This window comes from Mobula birostris, chromosome 5 (assembly GCF_030028105.1).
Source record: "Mobula birostris isolate sMobBir1 chromosome 5, sMobBir1.hap1, whole genome shotgun sequence".
NCBI classification, from domain to species: domain Eukaryota; kingdom Metazoa; phylum Chordata; class Chondrichthyes; order Myliobatiformes; family Myliobatidae; genus Mobula; species Mobula birostris.
The window spans coordinates 20,281,591-20,304,422 of NC_092374.1; the positions used below are offsets into that span (position 1 = coordinate 20,281,591).

General features: G+C 41.4%; 1 protein-coding gene across 3 annotated transcripts in view; it reads right to left on the reverse strand.

Annotated features, from left to right (window-relative positions):
• The window catches only part of LOC140197565 (ankyrin repeat and SOCS box protein 5-like), a 104,791-nt gene continuing 81,959 nt past the window's right edge, over window positions 1–22,832 (reverse strand). For all 3 annotated transcript variants that reach the window (XM_072257679.1, XM_072257678.1, XM_072257680.1), the window contains 2 exons: window positions 15,929–16,120; window positions 1–9,091 (listed from right to left, as the gene is read on the reverse strand). In XM_072257679.1, coding sequence (XP_072113780.1) covers window positions 8,964–9,091; window positions 15,929–16,120 — 320 coding nt within the window. In that variant the 3' untranslated portion in view covers window positions 1–8,963. The remainder of the gene's footprint in view (window positions 9,092–15,928; window positions 16,121–22,832) is intronic.

Below are 22,832 nucleotides of genomic sequence, written 5' to 3' on the forward strand. Positions count from 1 at the left end.
ATTCATTTTTTTTTATTCAAATGCCTTTATGCTAATACAATAAACATTTTAAGCAAAAAATACACATGGATCCATTACACAAATGTCAGTATTGATAATCTTTACAAACATTGCCTTTTCTAAGAATGTGCTATTCACAGTACATGCCCAATAACTTCCAATTCCCTTAAAAAAATAATCCAGTCCGCATAGATCACACCTGCTTTGATGGAAGTTGTTTCTAATTGAAGATACAGTAGTTTGTGTCAATACTATTGTATTTATATGTTCAATTAGAATAAAAGTTGTCTGTGAACCCTGACTGACTGAGTTTAACATTATAATGATAGGTAGTTTTCCCTGAGTCCAGGATCAGATGCATAGATAGTCTGAGCACAGAAACATCAGAATATGCAAGTCATGTGCAGGGAAGTATATGATTGTATCTTTAATATTATGAGGTGAAGGCACTTATGTGTGTGTATGTGAATACTCAAGATATGCATGTTTAATAGTTTATTACCCGAGGTGTGTGTTCGATGCCTTTGCTTGCCCCTTATCTTGTTCATTTAGCATCGTGGTTAGCGTAACACCATTACAGCGGCAGGAACCCAGGTTCAATTCCACTGCTGTCTGCAAGGACTTTGTACATTCCCCCGGTCACCACATGGATTTCCTTCCACGTTTCAAAGATATATGGGTTAGTAGGTTAATAGGTTACATGTGTGTCATTGGGTAGAAAAGCCTGTAAGTATGCTGTACCTCAACAAAAATTTGTGATTCAGTGTGCTTTCCTACAGACTCTGAATAATTTCTCCACAGGGCTCAAGGATTGCCAGTTATTTAAACTCCAGTGTTATATTCCAGAGAGTAATAGCAGCGTGTATTTGTTATCTTTCACTCAGCTCTGACTATAAACAAGAAATCTCTCCATTCCCTTTTGTGACTTCAGAATATTTCAAAATAAGTACGTTTTTGAAATGCAGTAACTATTATATTGCAGGAAACAGGCAAATTTTCAAATTACAACTCGGCACAGTTATAGTTTGACATGGACCAGATGGGCCAAATGGCCTGTTTTGGTTTGGTCAGCTCCCTCTCCCTTCTGACCCTCAACACAGGAGCCCCTCAGGGCTGTGTCCTCAGCCCCCTCCTTTACTCTCTGTATACCCATGACTGTGTCGCCACCCACAGCTCCAATCCGCTAATTAAATTTGCTGATACTACATTGATTGGCCTAATATCAAATAATAATAAGGCAGCCTATACAAAAGAAGTCACCACCCTGACACAATGGTGTCAAGAAAGCAACCTCTCCCTCAACATCCCAAAAACAAAGGAGCTGGTTGTGGACTAGAGGAGGAATGGAGACAGGCTAACCCCTATTGACGTCAATGGATCTGGGGTTGAGAAGGTGAACAGCTTTAAGTTCCTCGGCATACACATCACCAAGGATCTCATGTGGTCTGTACACAGCAGCTAGGTAGTAAAAAAAAAAGCACAATAGCACCTCTTTCACCTCAGATGGTTAAAGAAGGTCGGCATGAGTCCCCAAACCCTAATGACTTCCTACAGGGGCACAATTGAGAGCATCCTGACTGGCTGCATCACTGCCTGGTACGGGAACTGTACTTCCCTGAAAAAATTGCAGGACTCTGCAGAGAGTGGTGTGGACAGCCCAGTGCATCTGTAGATGTGAACTTCCCACTTTTCAGGACGTTTACAGAGACAGGTGCGAAGAAAGGGCCTGAAGGATCATTGGGGACCTGAGTCACCCCAACCACAAATTGTTCCAGCTGCTACCATCTGGGAAACGGTACCGCAGCATAAAAGCCAGGACCAGCAAGTTCCAGAACAGCTTTTTCCACCAGGCCATCAAACTGATTAATTCATCAAACTGAAATTGTATTTCTAGGCTGTATTGACTGTCCTGTTGTACATACTATTTATTACAAATTACTATAAATTGCAAATTGCACATTTAGACGGAGACGTAACATAAAGATTTTTACTCATGTATATGAAGGATGTAAGAAATAAACTCAATTCAATTCAATACTCTATGCCTCTATAACTCCCACAACCTCAGAGATAAAAATAGCTTGAAAACTTCTTATTTTATTAACTTGATTGAGCCAGGAGAGAACTTTCCTTTTCTGCTACTCCTAACAATGCTATGGGATATTTTACAACCAGACAGGAACTTACTTTAATGTTTCAACTTAAAGACATTTTAAGCGATCCCTTGATACTGTTCTAGAACAACAGAACATGTTTAAGCAAAGAGAGTGGGACGATGAACTAAAGCTCACTGCCTGTGCAGGTAGTGGTACAGAAATCAAAATGGATTTCCAAAAGGTAGCTGGATAGGCCCTTGAGGAAAATAATCTTAAGGCTAAACAGGTGAGAGCAGAGGTAATGGAACCAAATAGGTTCCTGTGCAAGAGGCACAATGGACTGATTGACCTACCATGCATTTTGTATGGGACTCACTGCTTGGATCTGCTGCCTCAGAGGCGAGAGCGCCATCAATGGGTCATTGGTAATATTACAAATTATATAATAAAATTATCTATATCGTTGGGACTTGAAATTTGAGTTCAGGATTGTGGTTGAAAAAATTAACTTTAAATAGTTTGCAAGTCAGCTGCCTTCTGCAGAAAGAGAAATCAGGTGCTTTACTGATGATATTTTTCCTCAGGAATATTTCTTTGTGTAAATTGAAACATGAGCAAGGGCAAGGGTGAAGGAAATGCTGGGGATATAATTCTCCTGTAAACTGTTTGGACACAGAGAACAGGAGTCAGTTGAGCGATGCAAGTGACATTAGCAGGAGAAAAATTTATCATTGTTCACTAGGTTTAAATACAAGTATGAGTTGAGAGGGTGAACAGCTTTAAGTTCTTCGGCATACACATAACTGAGGATCTCATGGGATCTGTACATATCGGCTGTGTGGTGAAAAAAGCACAACAGCTATTTTTCACCTCAGACAGTTGAAGAAGTTTGGTATGGGCCCCCAAAACCTAAGAACTTCCTACAGGGGCATAATTGAGAGCATCCTGACTGGCTGCATCACTGCCTGGTACGGGAACTGTACCTCCCTCAATCGCAGGACTCTGCAGAGAGTGGTGCGGACAGCCAGCACATCTGTAGATGTGAACTTCCCATTATTCAGGACATTTACAACAACGTGTGTAAAAAGGGCTCGAAGGATCATTGGGGACCCGAGTCACCCCAACCACAAACTGTTCCAGCTGCTACCATCTTGGAAGTGGTACTGCAGCATAAAAGCCAGGACCAACAGGCTCCAGGACAGCTTCTTCCACCAGCCCATCAGACTGATACAATTGTATTTCTATGTTATATTGACTGTCCTGTTGTACGTGCTATTTATTATAAATTGCACAATGTACATTAAGACAGAGACGTAATGTAAAGATGTTTACTCATGTATTTTAAGGATGTAAGTAATAAAGTCAATTCAATTCTAATGCATGTTGTGTTCATCTCTGGGAATTAAAATCTATTCCAGTTAATAGAAGCTAATCAGGTGACCTACACTTGCAACTTTCCCAAAAGGAGGCATATAAATGTAACATAAATAATTTAAAGATGCATTCTTTCTCCTCTTAGTTGAATGTTGTATGAATACCAGCAACCAATCTGAGGCACTTCAACAAAGGTAATTGGGTTGTAAGAGACTCAAAATGTTGGCCATTCTGTGCAATAATTAGCAAAGGGCTTCCTAATGAAGAAGGATTGGTTAAAACTAACGCCTTTTCTTTCAACCTATATCAAATGTTTCTCCTGAGGTTTGGCTCTTATCGGTTTTTCCGTAACAATCAGCTACCTTCAGTCAAAAAGAGTTTAACAGTATTGATGAACAGAGGGATCTTTATGGATCCCTAAAAATGGCTGCACAGGTACATAGGATGATAGAGAAGGCACATGGCATGCTTGCCTTCACTGATTGGTGCTCTGAATTCAAGAGCCACCAAGTTACAGCTTCATAAAGCTCTGGTTAGGCCACATCTAGAGTATTGTCATGAGTCGTGGTTGCCCCTTATAGGAAGGATGTGCAGGCTTTGGAGAGGGTGCAAAGGAAGTTTACAAGTATTGTTCCTGGATTCTGTGCTATGAGGAGAGGTTGGACAAGCTGCTTTCTCTAGAGTGGCAGAGGGCGAGGGGAGATTTGATAGAATTTTATAAAATTATACGAAATGTAGACAGGCAGTATCTTTTTGCCGGAATTAAAATGTATCATACCAGAGGGTATGATGGTGAAAGGGGGTAGAGAAGTAGAGCTGTATTTTTTAATTTATGAAGTCACAGCACAGAATAGACCCTTCTGGCCCTTTGAGCCACCACACCCAGCAATCCTTTCATTTAATCCTAGATTAATCACAGGACCATTTACAATGACTAATTAAACCTACAAACTGATAAATCTTCGGACTGTGGGAGAAAACCCACATGCTCACAGGGAGAACGTACAAATCCCTTACAGGTGGCAGCAGGAAGTGAACCCAAGTTGCCTGTGCCGTAAAGCATTGTGCTAACCACTATGTTACCAGGCTGCCCTATGTGCAAGGCAAGTTTTTTAAACAGTGAATGATGGGTGGTGTAAAGCAGTGCCAAATGTGGTGGCAAAGGCAGATTGCACACCAACATTTGAGAGACTCTTAGATAGGCAAATAAGAACGCAGAAAAGGGAAGAATATGGTCAATGAGTGAGAAAGAGGGATTGATTGATAAGGAGGTATTGGTTTAATTAGTCATCATGGGCCAAAGGGCCTGGATTATGCTGTACTGTTCTGTGTTCTGTGTAAGAGCTTAGTTGAAAGCATTCTTTAGTATAATTTACTAAAAGGTGCAGGAATCAAAGTCAAAATACTGCAGATGCTGGAAACCTGACATAAAATTAGTAAAAGGCGGAAATATTCAGCAGGTTAAGCGACATTTGTGGACGGAGAAACAAAATTAACATAACTCTGTTTCTCATGGAGTTATACAGCATAGAAATACACCCTTCAACCCATTGAGTTTGCTATGACCAGCATATAGCCATCTACATTAATGCAGGACACACAAAATGCCGGAGGAACTCAGCAGGTCGGGCAGTATCTAGGGATGTAAATAAACAGTCGACGTTTCGAGCTGAGAACCTTCTTCATTTACACGAATGTAACTTTTATTTTTTCAGACTCCCATCAAGTTTCCCCACAAACAGATCAGTGTTTCCTGTCACTTTAGTTTTGTTATAGTGATGGGAAAAGGAATTGTCTACTATAATCCAGCAACAATTTTTATCCTATTTTTGAAAGGTATATGCACTCAGCTACATTTACGGTGCCCAATTAATCTCGCAAGTTGCATGTATTTGGGATGTGGGAAGAAACCAGAGCATCCGGGGAAAAAAAACCATGTAGTTTCCTAGAGAACATGCAGACTCCACACGGACAGCACTGGAGATCAGGATCGCACTTGTGTCACTGGATCTGGAAGGCAGCAGCACCACACCACAATGCAGGTAATGATGAATGGTGCATCATAAGAAAGTAGCAAAGAAAACTACAAAGGAGAGAGCACAGCTGGCTAATTTTGTAAGCCATTTATCATTGAACTTAAGAGAAATGCTGGTGGACATGTGGGATTAAACCAAATCTCCATGTTAGGGTAAAGGGACTAACTGAGAGATGCAGCCATTTTTGAAATATATATAAAATGCTATGCTTTTTCCAGTTTCCTGGTAGTTGATTATTTGAACATAATTATGAAGTGCTACTGAGGTAGTCCTAAGGTGGCTGAACGTCATTGAACATTCTTCCGGCAGCTCTTGCAGCCAAACTGGTGCCAAACATATTGCTTCATAAGCTTTCCTTTGGACTACACTGGTAAGGCTGAGAGGGGGATCTTGATGACTGGGCATCTCAGGATCCCCAAACCTTCCGCCCAGGCTTGTGATGATGATCATCATCACCCATTGCCCTTCAAGACAGATGGATGCCAACCACCATCACTAAGGTAGTAAATAGGATTGGATCAGGCACTGGCTTCACGAGAGAAGTCAGAGAGTGAAAGTACATGATTGCCTCTCTGACTGGAGGCCTTTGACTGGTGATGTGCCGCAGGGATCAGTGTGGGGTCCGTTATTGTTTGTCATCTACAGTATATCAATGATTTGGATGATACGTAGTAAACTGGATCAGCACATTTGCAGATGATACTACGATTGAGAGCATAGCAGACAGCTAGGAAGGTTATCAAAGCTTGCAGCGGGATATAGACCAGCTAGGAAAATGGGCTAAAAAGTGGCAGATGGAGTTTACTGCAGAGAAGTGTGAAGTGTTGCACTTTGGGAAGATAAACCAGAGTAGGACTTACAGAGCGAGTGGTAGGGCACTGAGGAGTGGGGCAGAACAGAGGGATCTGGGGATTCAGATCCATAATTTCTTGAAAGTGGTGTCGCAGGTAGGTAGGGAGTTAACGAGATCTTTTGGCACATTGGCCTTCATAAATCAAAGTACTGAGTTCAGGAATTGAGATGCTATGTTGAAGTTGCATAAAATGTTAGTGAGGCCTAGTTTGAAGTATTGTATCCAGTTCTGGTCACCTACCTACAGGAAAGAGTGCAGAGAAAATATACAAAGACTTTGTCAGGACTTGAGAACCTGGGTTGTAGGGAAAAGACTTTATTCCCTGGTGCATAGTAGAAAGAAGGGAGATTGAAAGAGGAACATAAAATTATGAGGGGAATAGACAGGGTAAGTGCAGCAGGCTTTTCTTTTTCTACTGAGGTTGGGTAAGACTAGAACTGGAGGTCATGGGTTAAGGGTGAAAGTTGAAATGCTTAAAGGGAACATAAGGGGGAACTTTTTTAGTCAGAGGGTGGAGAGAGTGTAGAATGAGCTGCCAGCGGAAATGATGGAAATGGGTTTGATTTCAACATTTAAGAGAAATTTGGATTATGTACTGTGCATAGAGACTATGGTCCAGCTGCAGGTAGATGGAATTACACGGAATAATAGTTCAGCATAGACTAGATGGGCTGAAAGGCCTGTTTCTGTGCTGTAGTATTCTAATACTCTATGATATTATGAAGTGATCGAAATTAGGTGTTTATGGGTTGAAGATAATGTTGGACAAGTAGATTGTTGGTAGGTTGCCTACAGGACCAACAATTTTACAACCAACTTATATTTACTCTCCACCACCTTCAATGGGTTTGTGTTAAACCGACACTGTCCTTCAACACTAAAAGTTTCTAAGCTAACCACTTGAGTTCACTCACCTCTTCAGCCTAATATGTTAGCATTGGGAATGATATAGCCTCTGTGTGCTCACTTTGTGGAGAGATGGAGAAGGTCAGGACTGTAAATAGGCATCCGTTAGTCTCGTGAGACCATAGATTTGCACCTTGGAAGGTTTCCAGGGTGCAGGCCTGGGCAAGGTTGTATGGAAGACTGGCAGTTGCCCATGCTACAAGTCTCTCCTCTCCACACCACCGATGTTGTCCACGGGAAGGGCACTAGGGCCGATACAGCTTGGCACCGGTGTCATCACAGAGCAATGTGTGGTTAAGTGCCTTGCTCAAGGACACAACACACTGCCTCAGCTGAGGCTTGAACTAGCGACCTTCAGATCAGTAGACCAACGCCTTAACCACTTGGCCACGCGCCAACAACTGTAAAGGAAGTCAGGAAATTGAAGAATAAAGAAATTGAGTGTTACAACTACACTGGACAATAAAAATGGCTACATGTCATCAACCACCAGAAAGCAGGTAATCTGGTATTCCATCTCAGTCATAGAGTACTATAACACAGAATCAGGCCCTTCAGCCCACCAAGTCCATGCCAACCTGATGTTCTACCTAGTCCCATCAACCTGCACTCAGACCATAGCCCTCCAATCATCTCCCATCCAAACTTCTCATAAATTTTTCATTTCAATTTGATTCCACCACTTCCACTGGCAGCTTGTTCCACACTCACCTCACGCTCTAACTGAAGAAATTTTCCCTCAGATTCCTCTTTGTTGTGCCTTCCCAACTGGGATATCCCTTGAGGATCCTCTCCTCTCCATCCTTTCCTTGAGGATCCCAGTTGGAAATGAAAGAAAGGGAGGAAACAGCACAAAGTATAGCTATGGACCCAGAGGGACCCTATTGTGTCCACATTAATAGTCAGTATTAGAGCCATGAAGCCACAGTAGCACAGCAGTTAGCACACTGCTGTTACAGCTTGAGGCACTCTAGTGTTCGGAGTTCAATTCCAGCGTTGTCTGGAAGGAGTTTGCATGTTCTCCCCATGTGGGTTTCCTCCAGGTGCTCTAGTTTCCTCCCACAGTCCAAAGATGGACCGGTTAGTTGGTTAATTGGTCTTTGTGAATTGTCCTGTGATTAGGCTGGTATTAAATATGTGGGTTGCTGGGCAGCGCAGCTTATTGGACCAGAAGGGCCTGTTCCACACTGTATCTCTAAATAAATAAATGAAATAAGGCCAGGGCATCTCCAGATTTAGCTAAGTTAGGCACCAACATCTGGAACAGCAACTGGGGCACTAATTGGCAGATTCATTAAGCCCACTCATAGACTTAATTTTCAAGTATTTGTTTTAAGATACTGTGTTGCATAGGTGAGAATTTTGCCTTAAATCACTTGTGGCATACATGCAGCATTACACCTCATACTTCATTTTCAAGTTTCAGTAGTAGTGACGTCAGCAGAATTCATTATGTAGGGGGAATATAATTTGCATAAGCTACCTCACCTGTTCCACGCATTTGAGACAGATTCCTACTCCACCATTTCTTTCATTCATATTATGAAGACAAGACAACAAAGGGTGGGAGGGAGGGGTTACGGTGATTTGCTAACAACGTTTCAACAGGTTTTTAAACAAGTCTATATACAGAAAGGAGCAGAGCTGAAATCTTAAATCAGCTTCCCAGGCAGACTGCCATTGCAAAGGGGAAGCAGTTTACTGATGCTGTAAAAAGTCCTTCAGTAGCTTGGGCAGCTGCAGCTGAGGAATGTACTGTAGGCGCGGTCTTCCAAGGCAGTTTCTGACACACAGGCGACACAGCTGGCAGAGGGAGCTCGGTGTTGCTGTAATTGAGGCAAGCAGAGATAAAGTTAGCAGCCAAAAAAAAAACGAGAAGGTCAGAAATTTATCATTCTAATCGTTTATCACTGAAAGGATTCCAGAGCCACTCAGCAACAGCTTTTCCCCCTCCACCACCAGATCTGTGGACAGCCCATGAACACTACCTTATTATTCCTCCTTTGCATTAATCATTTATTTTTGCAAACTGTTGTAATGTTTTTGTCTGGTACTGTACTGCAGCCACAAAACAGCAAATTTCACGACATATTGATTTACTTAGAGTATTTATTGAGATTCAAAGCTGCAGCCGCACTGACCAGCAACTCCAATTTAACCCTAGTCTAATCAATTTATGATGACCAATTAACCTACCAAGCTGGCCGGTGGTGTAGTGGCATCTGCACCAGACTTCGAGGCAAGTGGTCCAGGGTTCATATCCCAGTTGGCTCCTTGCACGCTCTCCATCCACGCTGGGTTGAGCGTCGAGCTAGCAACTCAGCCTCGTAAAAAACAGACAAAATGCTGAAGAAGCGGCAAGGTTGCCTCCCAATGCTGCCAATAGGCATGGAAAAGAACAACAACAAGAATTAACCTACCAACCGGTAGGTCTTTGGACTGTGGGAGGAAACTGGAGCACCGGGAGGAAAACCCCATGGTCACAAGGAGAACGTACAAAGTCTTTACAGACAGCGGCAGAATAATATGTCAGTGATAATGAACCCAGTTCTGATTCTGAATGCATGGGATGGTAATAGTCAATTTCAATCACTGCACTTTAGTGGGCACGCCTTCATCTGCAAAGGTGTTAAATTCTGGAGGACATTTATAAATCATTCTGGTTCCCCCTGTTTTTGTCAGGAAGTTCCACTGCTTATGGTCACGTCTTCAGATTCCGATTTATTTATCACATGTTCTTGAAATATGCAGTTAAATACACTGGGGGCAGCCCGCAAGTGTCGCCACACATTCTGGCGCCAATATAGCAGGCCTGCAGTGTTCTGATGAACAACACAAGCAGCAAAAACAAAAACATCCCCCCTTTCTTATCCCTTCCACCCACCCACGCATGTTTATTGTCATTCAACCATATACAAGTATACTGCCAAATGAAACAGCATTCCTCCGGGCCAAGTACACAACGCAGTACATAAAACTCACACACAATATATAAAGTAATATTACCACAAGTAAGTTACATCAGTAAAATATATTCTAGAAATTTAATATTTAGCAAAAGTTGTATTTATGACACAAGCCAAAAAGTAAACAGTATAACACTACTGGTGCTTCATAAGCACTGATGGTGGGTGGGACTACAACTAGGGGTCAAGGGTTAACAGTGAAAGGTGAGAAGTTTAAGGGGAATATGAGGGAAACTTCTTCAGTCAGAGGGTCATAAGAGTGTGGAATGAGCTGCCAGCACAAGTAGTGCAGGCAAGCTTGATTTCAATGTTTAAGAGAAGTTTGGAAAGGTACATGGATAGTAGGAGTATGGAGGGCAATGGTCTCCATGCAGGTTGATGGGAGAAGGCAGTTTAAATAGTTTCAGCATGGACTAGATGGGCCAAAGGGCCTGTATCTGTGCTGTACTTCTCAATGACTCTATAAGTGATGAGACCTGGGTGGTGGCCAGTAGTTCAGTAGTCTTGTGGCCTGGGGAAGAAGCTACTTCCCATTCTAACCATACTGTACTAATGCTATGGTACGTCCTGCTTAGCGGTAGGTGGTCAAAGAGATTGTGTGGCAGACGGAAGGGATCCTCGAAAATGCTAAGCACCATGTGTATGCAGTGCTCATGATAAATATTTTGGTTAGGTGGAAGGGAAATCCTGATGATCCTCACACACTAAGACAGGTCACCAACCCTAAGACAGGGCCCGTCCGGGCCTTCATTCCTTGTCCCCAGATTCTCAGGCTCACAAGCATAAGATCTTCAACTTTGGAATTCACCCCAGTACTCTAATCTTTATCAACTTCCTCCTGAGATTCCAACCAGAACAGATGCCAATCTGCTGGCACTGCCTTTCTTGAAGTGATTGGGAGAACTGGATAGAGCAAAGACAATGTGACCAGATAACAGTTTAGTTGTAGCAGTGATGACCTCTACTTCAGAACCACCTATACGTTTAGCTAAGCTATTCCATCCACCTGAAAATTTTGGAAAATTGTCCTTATAGGTTCTGTTTACATAGAGTGGGACAAATACAGTCAGGCTAATTACTAACCAATCAGTTTGATATCAATCACCAGCAAAGTAACAAAGGATTTTTTTTTGTTCACAGATCTATCAAACAGCGTGTAGCATAACATACCCACTGGTACTCAAGTTCCTAAGTTTTACCAGGTTTGCATCAATCTCCTCCAGACCTCAACATAGCCTTGGTTCAAATATGGGTCAACATCCTGCAAATTTCCTTTTCCAAAACCCTCTTCTGGAAAGTGCTATTGGGCTATTAAAACAAACACTTCACGGCATCTTAAAAGTGTCTTCCCGCAGGCAGTGTAATGAAAAGAAACCTAATCTCAGTGACCATAAGACCATAAAAAATAGGAGCAGCATTAGTCCATTTGGCCCATCGAGTCTGCTCCACCATTTAACTATGGCTGATTTATTTTCTCTCTCAACCATATCCCTGTAATCTTTGATGCCATATCCAATCAAGAACCTATCAAGCTCTGCCATAAGTACAGCCAACAACCTGGCCTCCACAGCTGCCTGTGTTAATAAATTCCATAAATTCATCACCCTCTGGCTGAAGAAATTTCTCTGCGTCTGTTATAAATGGATACCCCTCTATCCTGAAGCTGTGCTGTCTTGTCCTACACACCTCCACCATGGGAAACATCCATTCCGCATCTACTCTGTCAAGGCCTTTCAACATTTGAAAGGTTTCAATGAGATTCCCCCCCACCCCCCATCCTTCTAAATTCCAGCCAGTACAAACCCAGAGCTATCAAACGTTCCTGGCATGTTAACCCTTTCATTCCTGGAATTATCCTTATGAACCTCCTCTAAAGCCTGTCCAATGCCAACACATCTTTTCTTAGATGAGGAGTTCAAAACCATTCACAATACTCAAGGTGAGGCCTCACCAGTGCCTTATAAAGCTCAGCATCACATCCATGCTCTTGCATTCTAGACCTCTTGAAATGAATGCTATCATTGCATTTACCGATTCTACCTGCAAGTTAACTTTTAGGGTGTTCTGCACAAGGACTCCCAAGTCCCTTTGCATCTCAGATTTTTGGATTTTCTCCCCATTTAGAAAATAGTCTGCACATTTATTTCTACTACCAAAGTGCATGACCATGTATTTTCCAAAATTGTATTTTATTTGCCACTCTCTTGCTCATTCTCCAAATCTAAGTCCTTCTGCAGCCTACCTGTTTCCTCAACACCATCTGCCCCTGCACCAATCTTTGTATCATCTGCAAGCTTGGTAACAGGGCCATCTATTCCATCATTGAAATCATTGATATACAGCATAAAAAGCGGTCCCACTCACTGCCTCCTACCAATCAACCAGTGCCAGTAACTTTCCTGTAATACTATGGGCTGTTAACTCGGTAAGCAGCCTCATATGTGACACCTTGTCAGAGGCCTTCTGAGAGTCCAAATATACAACATCCACTGCATCCTCTTTATCTAACATACTTGTAATTTCCTCAAAGAATTCCAACACGTTCTTCAGGCAAGATTTTCCCTTAAGGATACCACGTTGATTTTTTCCTATCTTGTCCTGAGTCACCAAGTATTCCATAACCGCATCCTTAACAATTGACTCCAATGTCTTCCCAAACGCTGAGATCAGGCTAACTGGTCTATAATTTCCTTTCTGCTCTTTTCCTCCTTTCTTAAAGAGAGGAGTAACATTTGCAATTTTCCAGTCCTCTGGCACCATGCCAGAGTCCAATGATTTTTGAGAGATCATTATTAATGCCTCCACAGTCTTTACTGCTACCTCTTTCAGAACCCTAGGGTGCAGTTCATCCAGACCGAATGACTTATGTACCCTTAGGTTTTAAGCTTTTTGATCACGTTCTCCCTTGTAATAGTAACTGCACGTACTTAGCTTCCCTCGCTCTCATCAACATCTGGCATACTGCTAGGGTTCCCCACAGTGAGGACTGATGCAAAATACTCATTTAGCTCATCTGCCAGCTCCTTTTTCCTGTTATTTCTCTGGCCTTATTTTCTAGTGGTCCTATATCCACTCTCATCTCTTGTTTATTTTTTACATATTTGAAAAAGCTTTTACTATCCACTCTGATATTGTTTATTAGCTTGCTTTCATATTTCATCCCTTCCCTCCTCATTATTCTTTTAATTGCTCTCTGTAGGGTTTTAAAAGCTTCCCAATCCTCTGTCTTCCCACTACTTTTTGTTTTGATGTATGCCTTCTCATTTGCTTTTACATTAGCTTTGACTTCCCTTGTCAGCCATGGTTGTACTATTTTACCATTTGAGTATTTCCTCATTTTTGGAATACATCTGTCCTGCACCTTCCTCATTTTCCCCAGAGAATAATGCATTGCTACTTTGCTGACATCCCTGCCAGCATCTCTTTCCAATTTACTCTGGCTAACTCCTCTCTCATACCACCGTAATTTCCTTTACTCCACTGAAATACTACTACATCAGACTTTACTTTCTCTCTATCAAATTTGAATTTGAACTCAGTCATCTTGTGATCATTGTCTCCTAAGGATTCTTTTACTTCATGCTCCCTAATCACCTCCGGTTCATTACATAACACCCAATCCAGTATAGCTGATCCCCTAGTAGGCTTAATGACAAACTGCTCTAAAAAGCCAGCTCATAGGCATTCAACAAACTCACTCTCTTGAGGTCCATTTCCAACCTGATTTTCCCAATTGACCTGCATGTTGGAATCTCCAATGACTATCATAACATTGTCCTTTTGACATGCCTTTTCTATTTCCTGTTGGAATCTGTGTTCCACATCCCAGCTACTGCTGGGAGGCCTGTATATAACTGCCATTAGGGTCCCTTTATCTTTGCAGTTTCTTAACTCAACCCACAAGGATTCAACATCTTCTGATCCTATGCCGCATCTTTCTACTGATTTGATGCCATTCTTTACCAGCAGAGCCACGCCAGCCCCTCTGCCCACCTTCCTATCCCTCCGATACAACTGGTAACCTTGGACATTCAGCTCCCAACTACTAAAATCCTTCAGCCACGATTCAATGATGGCCACAACATCATACCTGATCATCTGTAATATTGCAACAAGACCATCTACCTTATTTCTTATGCTCTGTGCATTGAGATACAACACTTTGAGTGCTGTATTTGCTACCTTTTTTGATTCTGCATCTCTAATGCACTGAAACTCACCCTGCTGGCTGCAATTATGTCCTTTCATCGGCCTGCACTTCCTGACAGTCTTACTTTGCTTTTTACCAACCGTCCTATCCTGTGTCCCTTCACTCCGGTTCCCACCCCTTGCCAAATTAATTTAAGCCTTCCCCAACAGCTCAAACAAACCTGTCCATGAGGATATTGGTTCCCACAGGGTTCAGGTGCAACATGTCACTTTTGTACAGGTCATACCTCCCCCAGAAGGGATTCCAATGATCCAAGAACCTGAAGCCCTGCCCTCTGCACCAGCTTCTCAGCCATGCATTAATTTGCCAAATCATCCTGTTTCTACCCTCACTGGTGTGTGGCACAAGCAGCACTCAAGAAGTTACTTCCCGGGAGGTCCTGCTTCTCAGCTTTCTACCTAACTCTCTAAATTCTCTTTTCAGGACCTCTTTGCTTTTCCTTCCTATGTCATTGGTACCAATATGTACCAAGACATCTGACTGCTCTCCCTCGCTCTCCAAAATGTCATGGACGCAATCCGAGATATCCCCGACCCTGGCACCTGGAAGGCCATAAACTGGTTGGGTATCCTGTTCATGTCCATAGAATCTCCTGTCTGTTCCTCTGACGACTAAGCCCTCCTATCACTACCACTCCCTTCTTTTTCCACATTCACTTCTGCACAGTGGACCTATGCTCAGTGCTAGTAACCTAGTCTCTGTGGCATTCCCCTGGGAGGTCATCCCCCACAACAGTATCCAAAACGGTATACTTATTATTGAAGGGAATGGCCACAAGGGTGCTCTGCGCTAACTGCCTATTAACATTTCGATTTCTCCTGACAGTCACCCAGGAGACTATCTTTGAAGCCCTTACTAATTAAGTACCTATCATCCTCCATTTTAAAGATACCCAATAACTTGGTCTTCATAGTTGTCTGTGGCAATGAATTCCACAGATTCAGTACCCTCTGGCTATAGAAATTTCTCTCTAAATCTCTGTTCTAAGGGGGGGGCGTCCTTCTATTATATGGCTGTGCCCTTTGTTCCTAGTCTCGCCCACTTTTGAAAACATCTTCTGCACGTTTACTCTCTCTAGGCCTTTCAATATTTGGTAGGTAGTCTCTTGGTGAATGTTGTCACCAACATTCGGTGACAAAACCATGAAATAAATTACTGATTGCCACGGACTTTTCTCGTTCAAAAAAGAAAAACAAAATTTAGTGACAATCAGTAATTCCATGGTTTTGTCACAGGCATCTTTCCATCAAGGAAATTAATCCTCCATCTTTCTTCAATGTGGACTATATGTAACTACCAATTTGGTTGGATCTTAACTGTTCCCTCAGTTCAGGACCCATTAAGAATGAAAAGCAAATGTGCTGGAATTATCAGTAACATCCAGTCTTGTGAATGAATGGAAGGAAAACTATTTCCAAGAAATTACCATATGGAGTGTTAAACATCGCTGAATGACAAATCATTGCCCTTCATCTCAAGCACCTTACCTTCATAATGCAGCAGCAATCTGTCCACTGAACTACTGGTGACAGCAACGTCGATGGGCCGCTCGCCTTCAGCATTTCTGGCACGGACCTCCGCTCCAAAGTCAAGCAGCAATATGACAATATCTGGGTTAGACTGCCGAGCAGCAGCGTGTAAGGGTGTCTCCAGATGTTTGCCTTTCTGGACATTGGCTCCTGCCATGGGGACACAAAATATCAGATTTAAATTTCAGTCCACTATAACAAAGCTGAAAATATGAATCATCTTCCCCAGCTACAGGTTGGCTTCAAGCTCTGTACAGCCAACACTGAATTGTTGCTGCTCATTTCGAAAAGTTTGTTGTCAATCTACATGGATGAACTTCTGAAAAAATACAAGTAGTTTAATTTATTTAGAATGCACATCCTGAACATCACTAAACGCTATATAAACTCTTAGGTATTTCCTGATAATTCTAATATGTATTCATTCATTCATTATGTGCCATGTCGTATGACATTGGTGATCATGATCTTGACAACGTTCTTGGCAAATGGGTGACTCCAGCGATTATCAATACTCTCCAGAGATTGTCTGCTTGGCGTCAGCGGTCACATAACCAGTGATCGGTGGGGCGGAGGCTAAGCAGGTGCTACGCCTGGGTGATCTGCAGGCTAGTGGAGGGAAGGAGCACCTTACACCTCCTTTGGTGTAGATGTATCTCCACCCCGCCAACCAAACATGTATCGTGTGATAACTAATGTCCACCAAAAGCAATCTGGTAAAATAACAGATAATTAATAAAGTCATACAGCAGGAACAAGCCCTCTGGTGCATGCCAGCCATCACGCACCTATTTACACTAATTCTGCACTAATCCTATTCTCTCCACACCACCAAGTCCCTCCATATTCAACCATTCTGAGATGGTGACTCGGCAAGCTGCACTCAATAGATCTATTCTTTATATTTATTATAATTGGTGATGGCATGATAGCGCAGCAGTCAGCGTAAAGTTATTATAGTGCCAGCAATCAGCAGTCAGGATTTATTCTGTAAGGAGATTTTACATTCTCCCTGTGACCGCGCAGGTTTTCTCTGAGCGAACTGGATTGCTCCCACATTCCAAAGACGTACGAATAAGAGTTAGTAAGTTGTGGGCATGTTATGTTGGTGCTGGAAACATGGTGACACTTGTGGACTGCACCTCAGAGCATAATTGAACTGAATTTGTCTTTGACAAATGATGCATTTCACTGTATGTTCTGATGTACCGTACATCAGGATCAGGTTTAATAACACCGGCATATGTTGAGAAATTTGTTAACTTTGCGGCAGCAGTACATATTTAATTTGACTATTTCATATATATAATATAGTTAAATTAAATATGTAGTGCAAAAAAATAGGAAATAAATATAAAAAAAGTAGTAAGATATTGTTCTTGGGTTCAATGTCCATTCAGAAAAGCTGTTTCTGAAACATTGAGTGTGTGCTGATGGTAGCAATGAAAACAGGATATAACCTGGGTGATGGGGGTCCTTAATGATGGATACCAGTTTTTTGAGGCATCGCTTCTTGAAGATGTCCTGGATTCTACGAAAGCTAGTGCCCATGACGGAGCAGGCTAATTTTACAACTCACTGCAGCTTACTTCGATCTTTTTTTTTTAATATAATTTTTATTGAATTTTCAAAATGAATACATGAAAAGATAGTGTCTACCCTCCCCCCTCCCCTTAACCCTCCCCCCCCCATATATAGTCCTACCTAAAAAAGAAGAAGAAAAAAAAAGAAGAACCGCCTGGGTGTTGGAAGGTTTCCACATGCTCCATGGAGTTCAAAATAAATTTGGTATATTTATTCGTTACTTTCCCCAAGGGACCAAGATCTTTATCGGAGCACTTAAATATGCCATCCTATCTTTTGTAAATAAGGGCGCCAAATATTCAGAAATGTTATATATTTATCTCTTAAATTATAAGTAATTTTTTCGAGTGGAACAGAACTAGCCATTTCATTATTCCAACGATTCATACTTAAACACGAATCAGATTTCCAAGTAACTGCTATAGTCTTCTTAGCTACTGCCAATGCAATTTTTATACATTCTTTCTGATATTTATTCAATTTAAGTTTCGGCTTTATCCCTTCAATATCACCTAATAGAAATAATACAGGGTTATGTGGAAGTTGAGTTCCAGTAATTTGTTCCAAGAAGACTCTTAAATTTATCCAAAAGGGTTGAATTTTAAAAAAAGACCAAGTAGAATGTAAAAAAGTACCAATTTCTTGATTACACCGAAAGCATTTATCGGATAGATTTGAATTTAATCTATTTATTTTTTGTGGTGTAATATATAATTGGTGTAAAAAATTATATTGTACTAATCTAAGTCGAACATTTATTGTATTTGTCATACTGTCAAGACAGAGTCTTGACCAATTTGTTTCATCAATATTAATATACAGATCTGTTTCCCATTTTTGTTTTGACTTATGGATTCCTTGTTTAATTGTTTGTTCTTGAATCAAATTATACATACAAGAAATAAATTTTTTAATTTTCTCTTTTTGAATTAAAGTTTCAATTTCATTAGGTTTTGGCAAAAACATTGTTTGACCCAGCTTACCTTTTAAGTAAGCCCTTAATTGAAGGTAACAAAAGAAAGTATTATTTGATATTTTATACTTATCCTTTAATTGTTCAAATGACATCAATATACCTCCTTCATAACAATCTCCTATAAATTTAATCCCTTTTTGGTACGAATTATATAAAAGTTGATTGTCCATTGTAAAAGGAATAAGTCTGTTTTGGAACAAAGGTCTCCTTGCTAATAAAGATTTTTGTATTTCATTATCAACATTTATCTTATTCCATAGATCAATCAAATGTGTTAATATAGGAGATTCTTTCTTTTGCCGTATCTATTTAGATTCCCATTTATATATAAAATCTTCAGGTCTATTTTCTCCTATCTTGTCTAATTCTATTTTAATCCATGCTGGTTTTCGATCATCGAAAAAAGATGCAATAAATCTAAGTTGAGCTTACTTCGATCTTGTGCAGGATCCCCCCCACCACCCCTCCCACACTAGGTGGTGATGCAGACAGCCAGCCATTATGCTCTCCATGGTACATCAGTAGAAATTTGCAAGAGTTTTTGGTGACATACCAAATCTCCTCAAACTCCTAACAAAATATAGCCATGGTCTTGCCTTTATAGCTGCATTGAGATGTTGCCTCAGAGATATTGACACCCAGGAACTTGAAATTGTTCATTCTCTCCACTTCTGATCCCTTTGTGAGGACTGGTATGTGTTCCCTTGTCTTGCCCTTTCTGAAATCCACAATCAGTTCTTTGGTCTTACTGACATTGAGCGCAAGGTTGTTGCTGTGGCAGCACTCAACTAGCTGGTATATCTCTGTCTTGTTACCATCTGAGAGTCTGCCAAAAATGGTTGTATCATCAGCAAATTAATAGATGCCACTTGAGCTGTGCCTTGCCACACAGTCACGAGTGTAAAGAGAGTAGAGCAGTTGGCTAAGCACACATTCCTGAGGGGTGCCAGTGTTGACTGCCAGAGAGGTGGGATGTTATTTCCAATGCACACAATTGTGTCCTTCCGATTAGAAAGTCGAGGGTCCAGTTGCAGAGGGAGGTACAGAGAACCAGATTATGGAACTTTCTGATCAGGACTGTCAGAATGGTGGTGTTAAATACTGAGCTATAGTCAATAAGCACCATCATGACATAGGTATTTGCACTGTCCGGGTGATCCAAGGCTGCGTGGAGAGCCAGCAAGATTGCATCCACCGTAGACCTATTGTGATGATAGGGAAATTCCTGTGGGAACAGGTCCTTTCTGAGGCAGGAGTAGATTCTAGCCATGACCAATCTCTCAAGACATTTCTTCACCGTAGATGTGAGTGCTAACTATCGTCCTGATAGTCATTAAGGCAGCTCACCCCGCTCTTCTTGGGCACTGGTTTAATTGTTGCCCTTGTGAAGCAGGTGGGAACTTCCAACTGTAGTAATGAGAGATTGAAAGCGTCTTTGAATACCTCCGCCAGTTGGTTGGCACAGGTTTTCAGAGCCTTACCAGGTACTCCATTGGGTTCTGTCACCTTGCCAGAGTTCATCCTCTTGAAAGACAGCCTGACATTGGCCTCTGAGACAGAGATCACAGGGTCACCAGCTGCTGCAGGGTTCTTCATAGCTGTAGTTTTATTCTCCCTTTTAAAGTGAGCATAAAAGGCTTTGAGCTCATCTGGGAGTGAAGCATCATTGCCATTCATGACGTTGGGTTTTGCATTGTAGGAAGGAATGGCCTACAAACCCTACCAGAGTTGACGTACGTCCGATGTCGTCTCCAACCTCACTCAGAATAAAGCTAATCTTTAATCTCTTTTATCATTCTATTTTAAAATCAAAATCTATGACTTTAAGAATTACTAACAATGTCCTTTTGCCTGAACCCCAGTCTCTATGTAACCGTAACACTACATTCTGCATTCTGTAATCGTGTTGTTTTAACTTGATGTCCTTACGCTTGGAATGAGCTGTCCAGATGGCATGTAAAACAAAGCTTTTCTTTGCATGTAATAATAAAACTATTACAAAGTACCACTCACTTACAAGTTAGAGACAATTTACAATGACCAATTAATCTGCTGACCCAGACGAATCCCGCATGATCACAGGGAGAGTGCACAAACTCCACGGAGACACCAGCAGAAGTCAGGATTGTACCTGAGTCGCCACTGCTGCAAGGCAGCAGCTCTGCTGGTCTAATTGCTCAGTCTGACTGACTGAGGTACAGGCTCTCCCCAGGACCCTGGACATCCACTCTTCAACAAAGTCTCTGGAATGCTGAGCAGGTAGAAGAAGCCTTGATTTAACACTTCAGCAACTTCTGTGAAGTGTCAGCCAGAAGTCTGCGTTATGACTAGGCAGACTGTCCATGGGATTTGAGCTTCCATGAAAAGTAACATTCAAACTTTGGGGAAGCCATCTTTTGCACTGTATTTCCATTGATGGCTAAGAATATGATCATTTCTTATTCTTGACAGGGAAAGAAGCCCAACAGTACTCTACCAGATCCTACTAGAGAAAACCCATCAATCCTATTCCCTCTTCTGTTTCTCTGTAGCTATGCAACCTCCTCTCTTCAATGTGCCCATCAATCCCCTTTGATTCTTCTGCCACTTACCACACTAATGGTAATTTATAGTTGCCAATTCAGCTACCAGCACATTTCTGGGATGTCAGAGGAAACTACAGCACGTAGGAGCAATGCAGATCGTCACACTCGTGCAAATTCCTCAAAGACAACAGTAGAGGTCAGGATCAGACTCCGCTCCTTGGAGCTGTGAGTCTGTTTCAGTCCTACTCCACCATTCACTAAGATGATGGAATGACCTAACAAATCTGCTTGTTTATTCCCCATACCAAACTTAATTTGAAAATTTCTCCAAGTTCAGTGCTTTCGGTTGATAAAAGGATGTCACCATGTTTTCACTGAACATTTCCTTGCTCCCAACACTGGTTTTCCACATTCTAGGGTATGCCTAACTAGCCAATCAATCTCTCACTGAATATCACCTTAAAAACTGAAACATATTTTTCAGATTTATGGGGACCAAAAGTCCAGAGCAATGTATGCACCATAGTCCCAAACAGAGAACTCAGGAATAACTATCCTGAGAGTGGATAGAAGGTGCAATCAAATATACCATGTGGTTTGATCAATCTGCAGATGCTGGAAGTGCAAATAATTAACAAAAAATGCTGGAAATAGTTGTGAAAGCTTTCTCTTTCTACAGATGCTGCCTGACCTGCTGAGAGTACCCAGTGTCTTCTGTTTTCTTTAAAGGAACATGAGGCTATGATGATATGGTTGGGTAAAAATAAGTATTAATTAAAAGTTACCTACATGAAACTTTTTTTTGATGTTTAATACCAAATTGATATAAAACTGGGGACAATTGTAGCAAATATCGAAGAGCAGAATAATTCCTGCAACGTAGTCTTCAAGAAATCAACATTTTCAAATAGAGAATGTGCAGAGAGCTTTTCATTTTGGTGCAAGAGGCAGTGATAAACCAATATCAATGTAATACATGTTAAGATAGCAAATAAGGATCTTCAACAATTATAACATTGTAACACACACACACGTGCGCACACGCTTCAAGGTTGGGGTGACACGGTAGCATAGCAGTTAATGCCAGTAATCATAGTTCAATTCCACCACTGTCTGTCAGGTGATTTTAGACCATAAGACCATAGACAATGGAACAGAATTAGGCCAGTCAGCCCGTCAAGTATTCTCCACCATTCTATTTATTACTACTCTCAACCCTATTTTCCCGCACTTTCCCCATAATCTTTGATGCCCTGACTAATCATGAACGTATAAAACTCCACTTTAAATATATTCAATGACTTGGCCTCCATAACCATCTGTGGAAATGAATTCCACAGTTTTACCACCCTCTGGCTAAAGAAATTCCTCCTCATCTCTGCTGCAGATGGACATCACTCTATTCTGGTCCTAGACCCACCTTTTCATTAACATCTACTCTGTCTAGGCCTTTTAATATTCAGTAAGTTTCAAAGAGATCCTCCTTCATTCTTCTAAACTCCATGAGTATAGACCTAGAGCTATCAAAAGCTCCTCATAAATTAACCCTTTAATTCCCAGAATCATTCTTGTGAAATCCTGTGGACCCTCTCCAATGCCAGCACATCTTTTAGATCAAGGGTCTAAAACTGCTCGCAATACTCCAACTGTGGCCTGAACAATGCCTTATAAAACCTTAGCATTACATCCTTGTTCTTCTATTCTGGTCCTCTCAAAATGATTGCTAACATTGCATTTACTTTATTTGCCAACAGCTCAACTTCCAAGTTAACCTTTA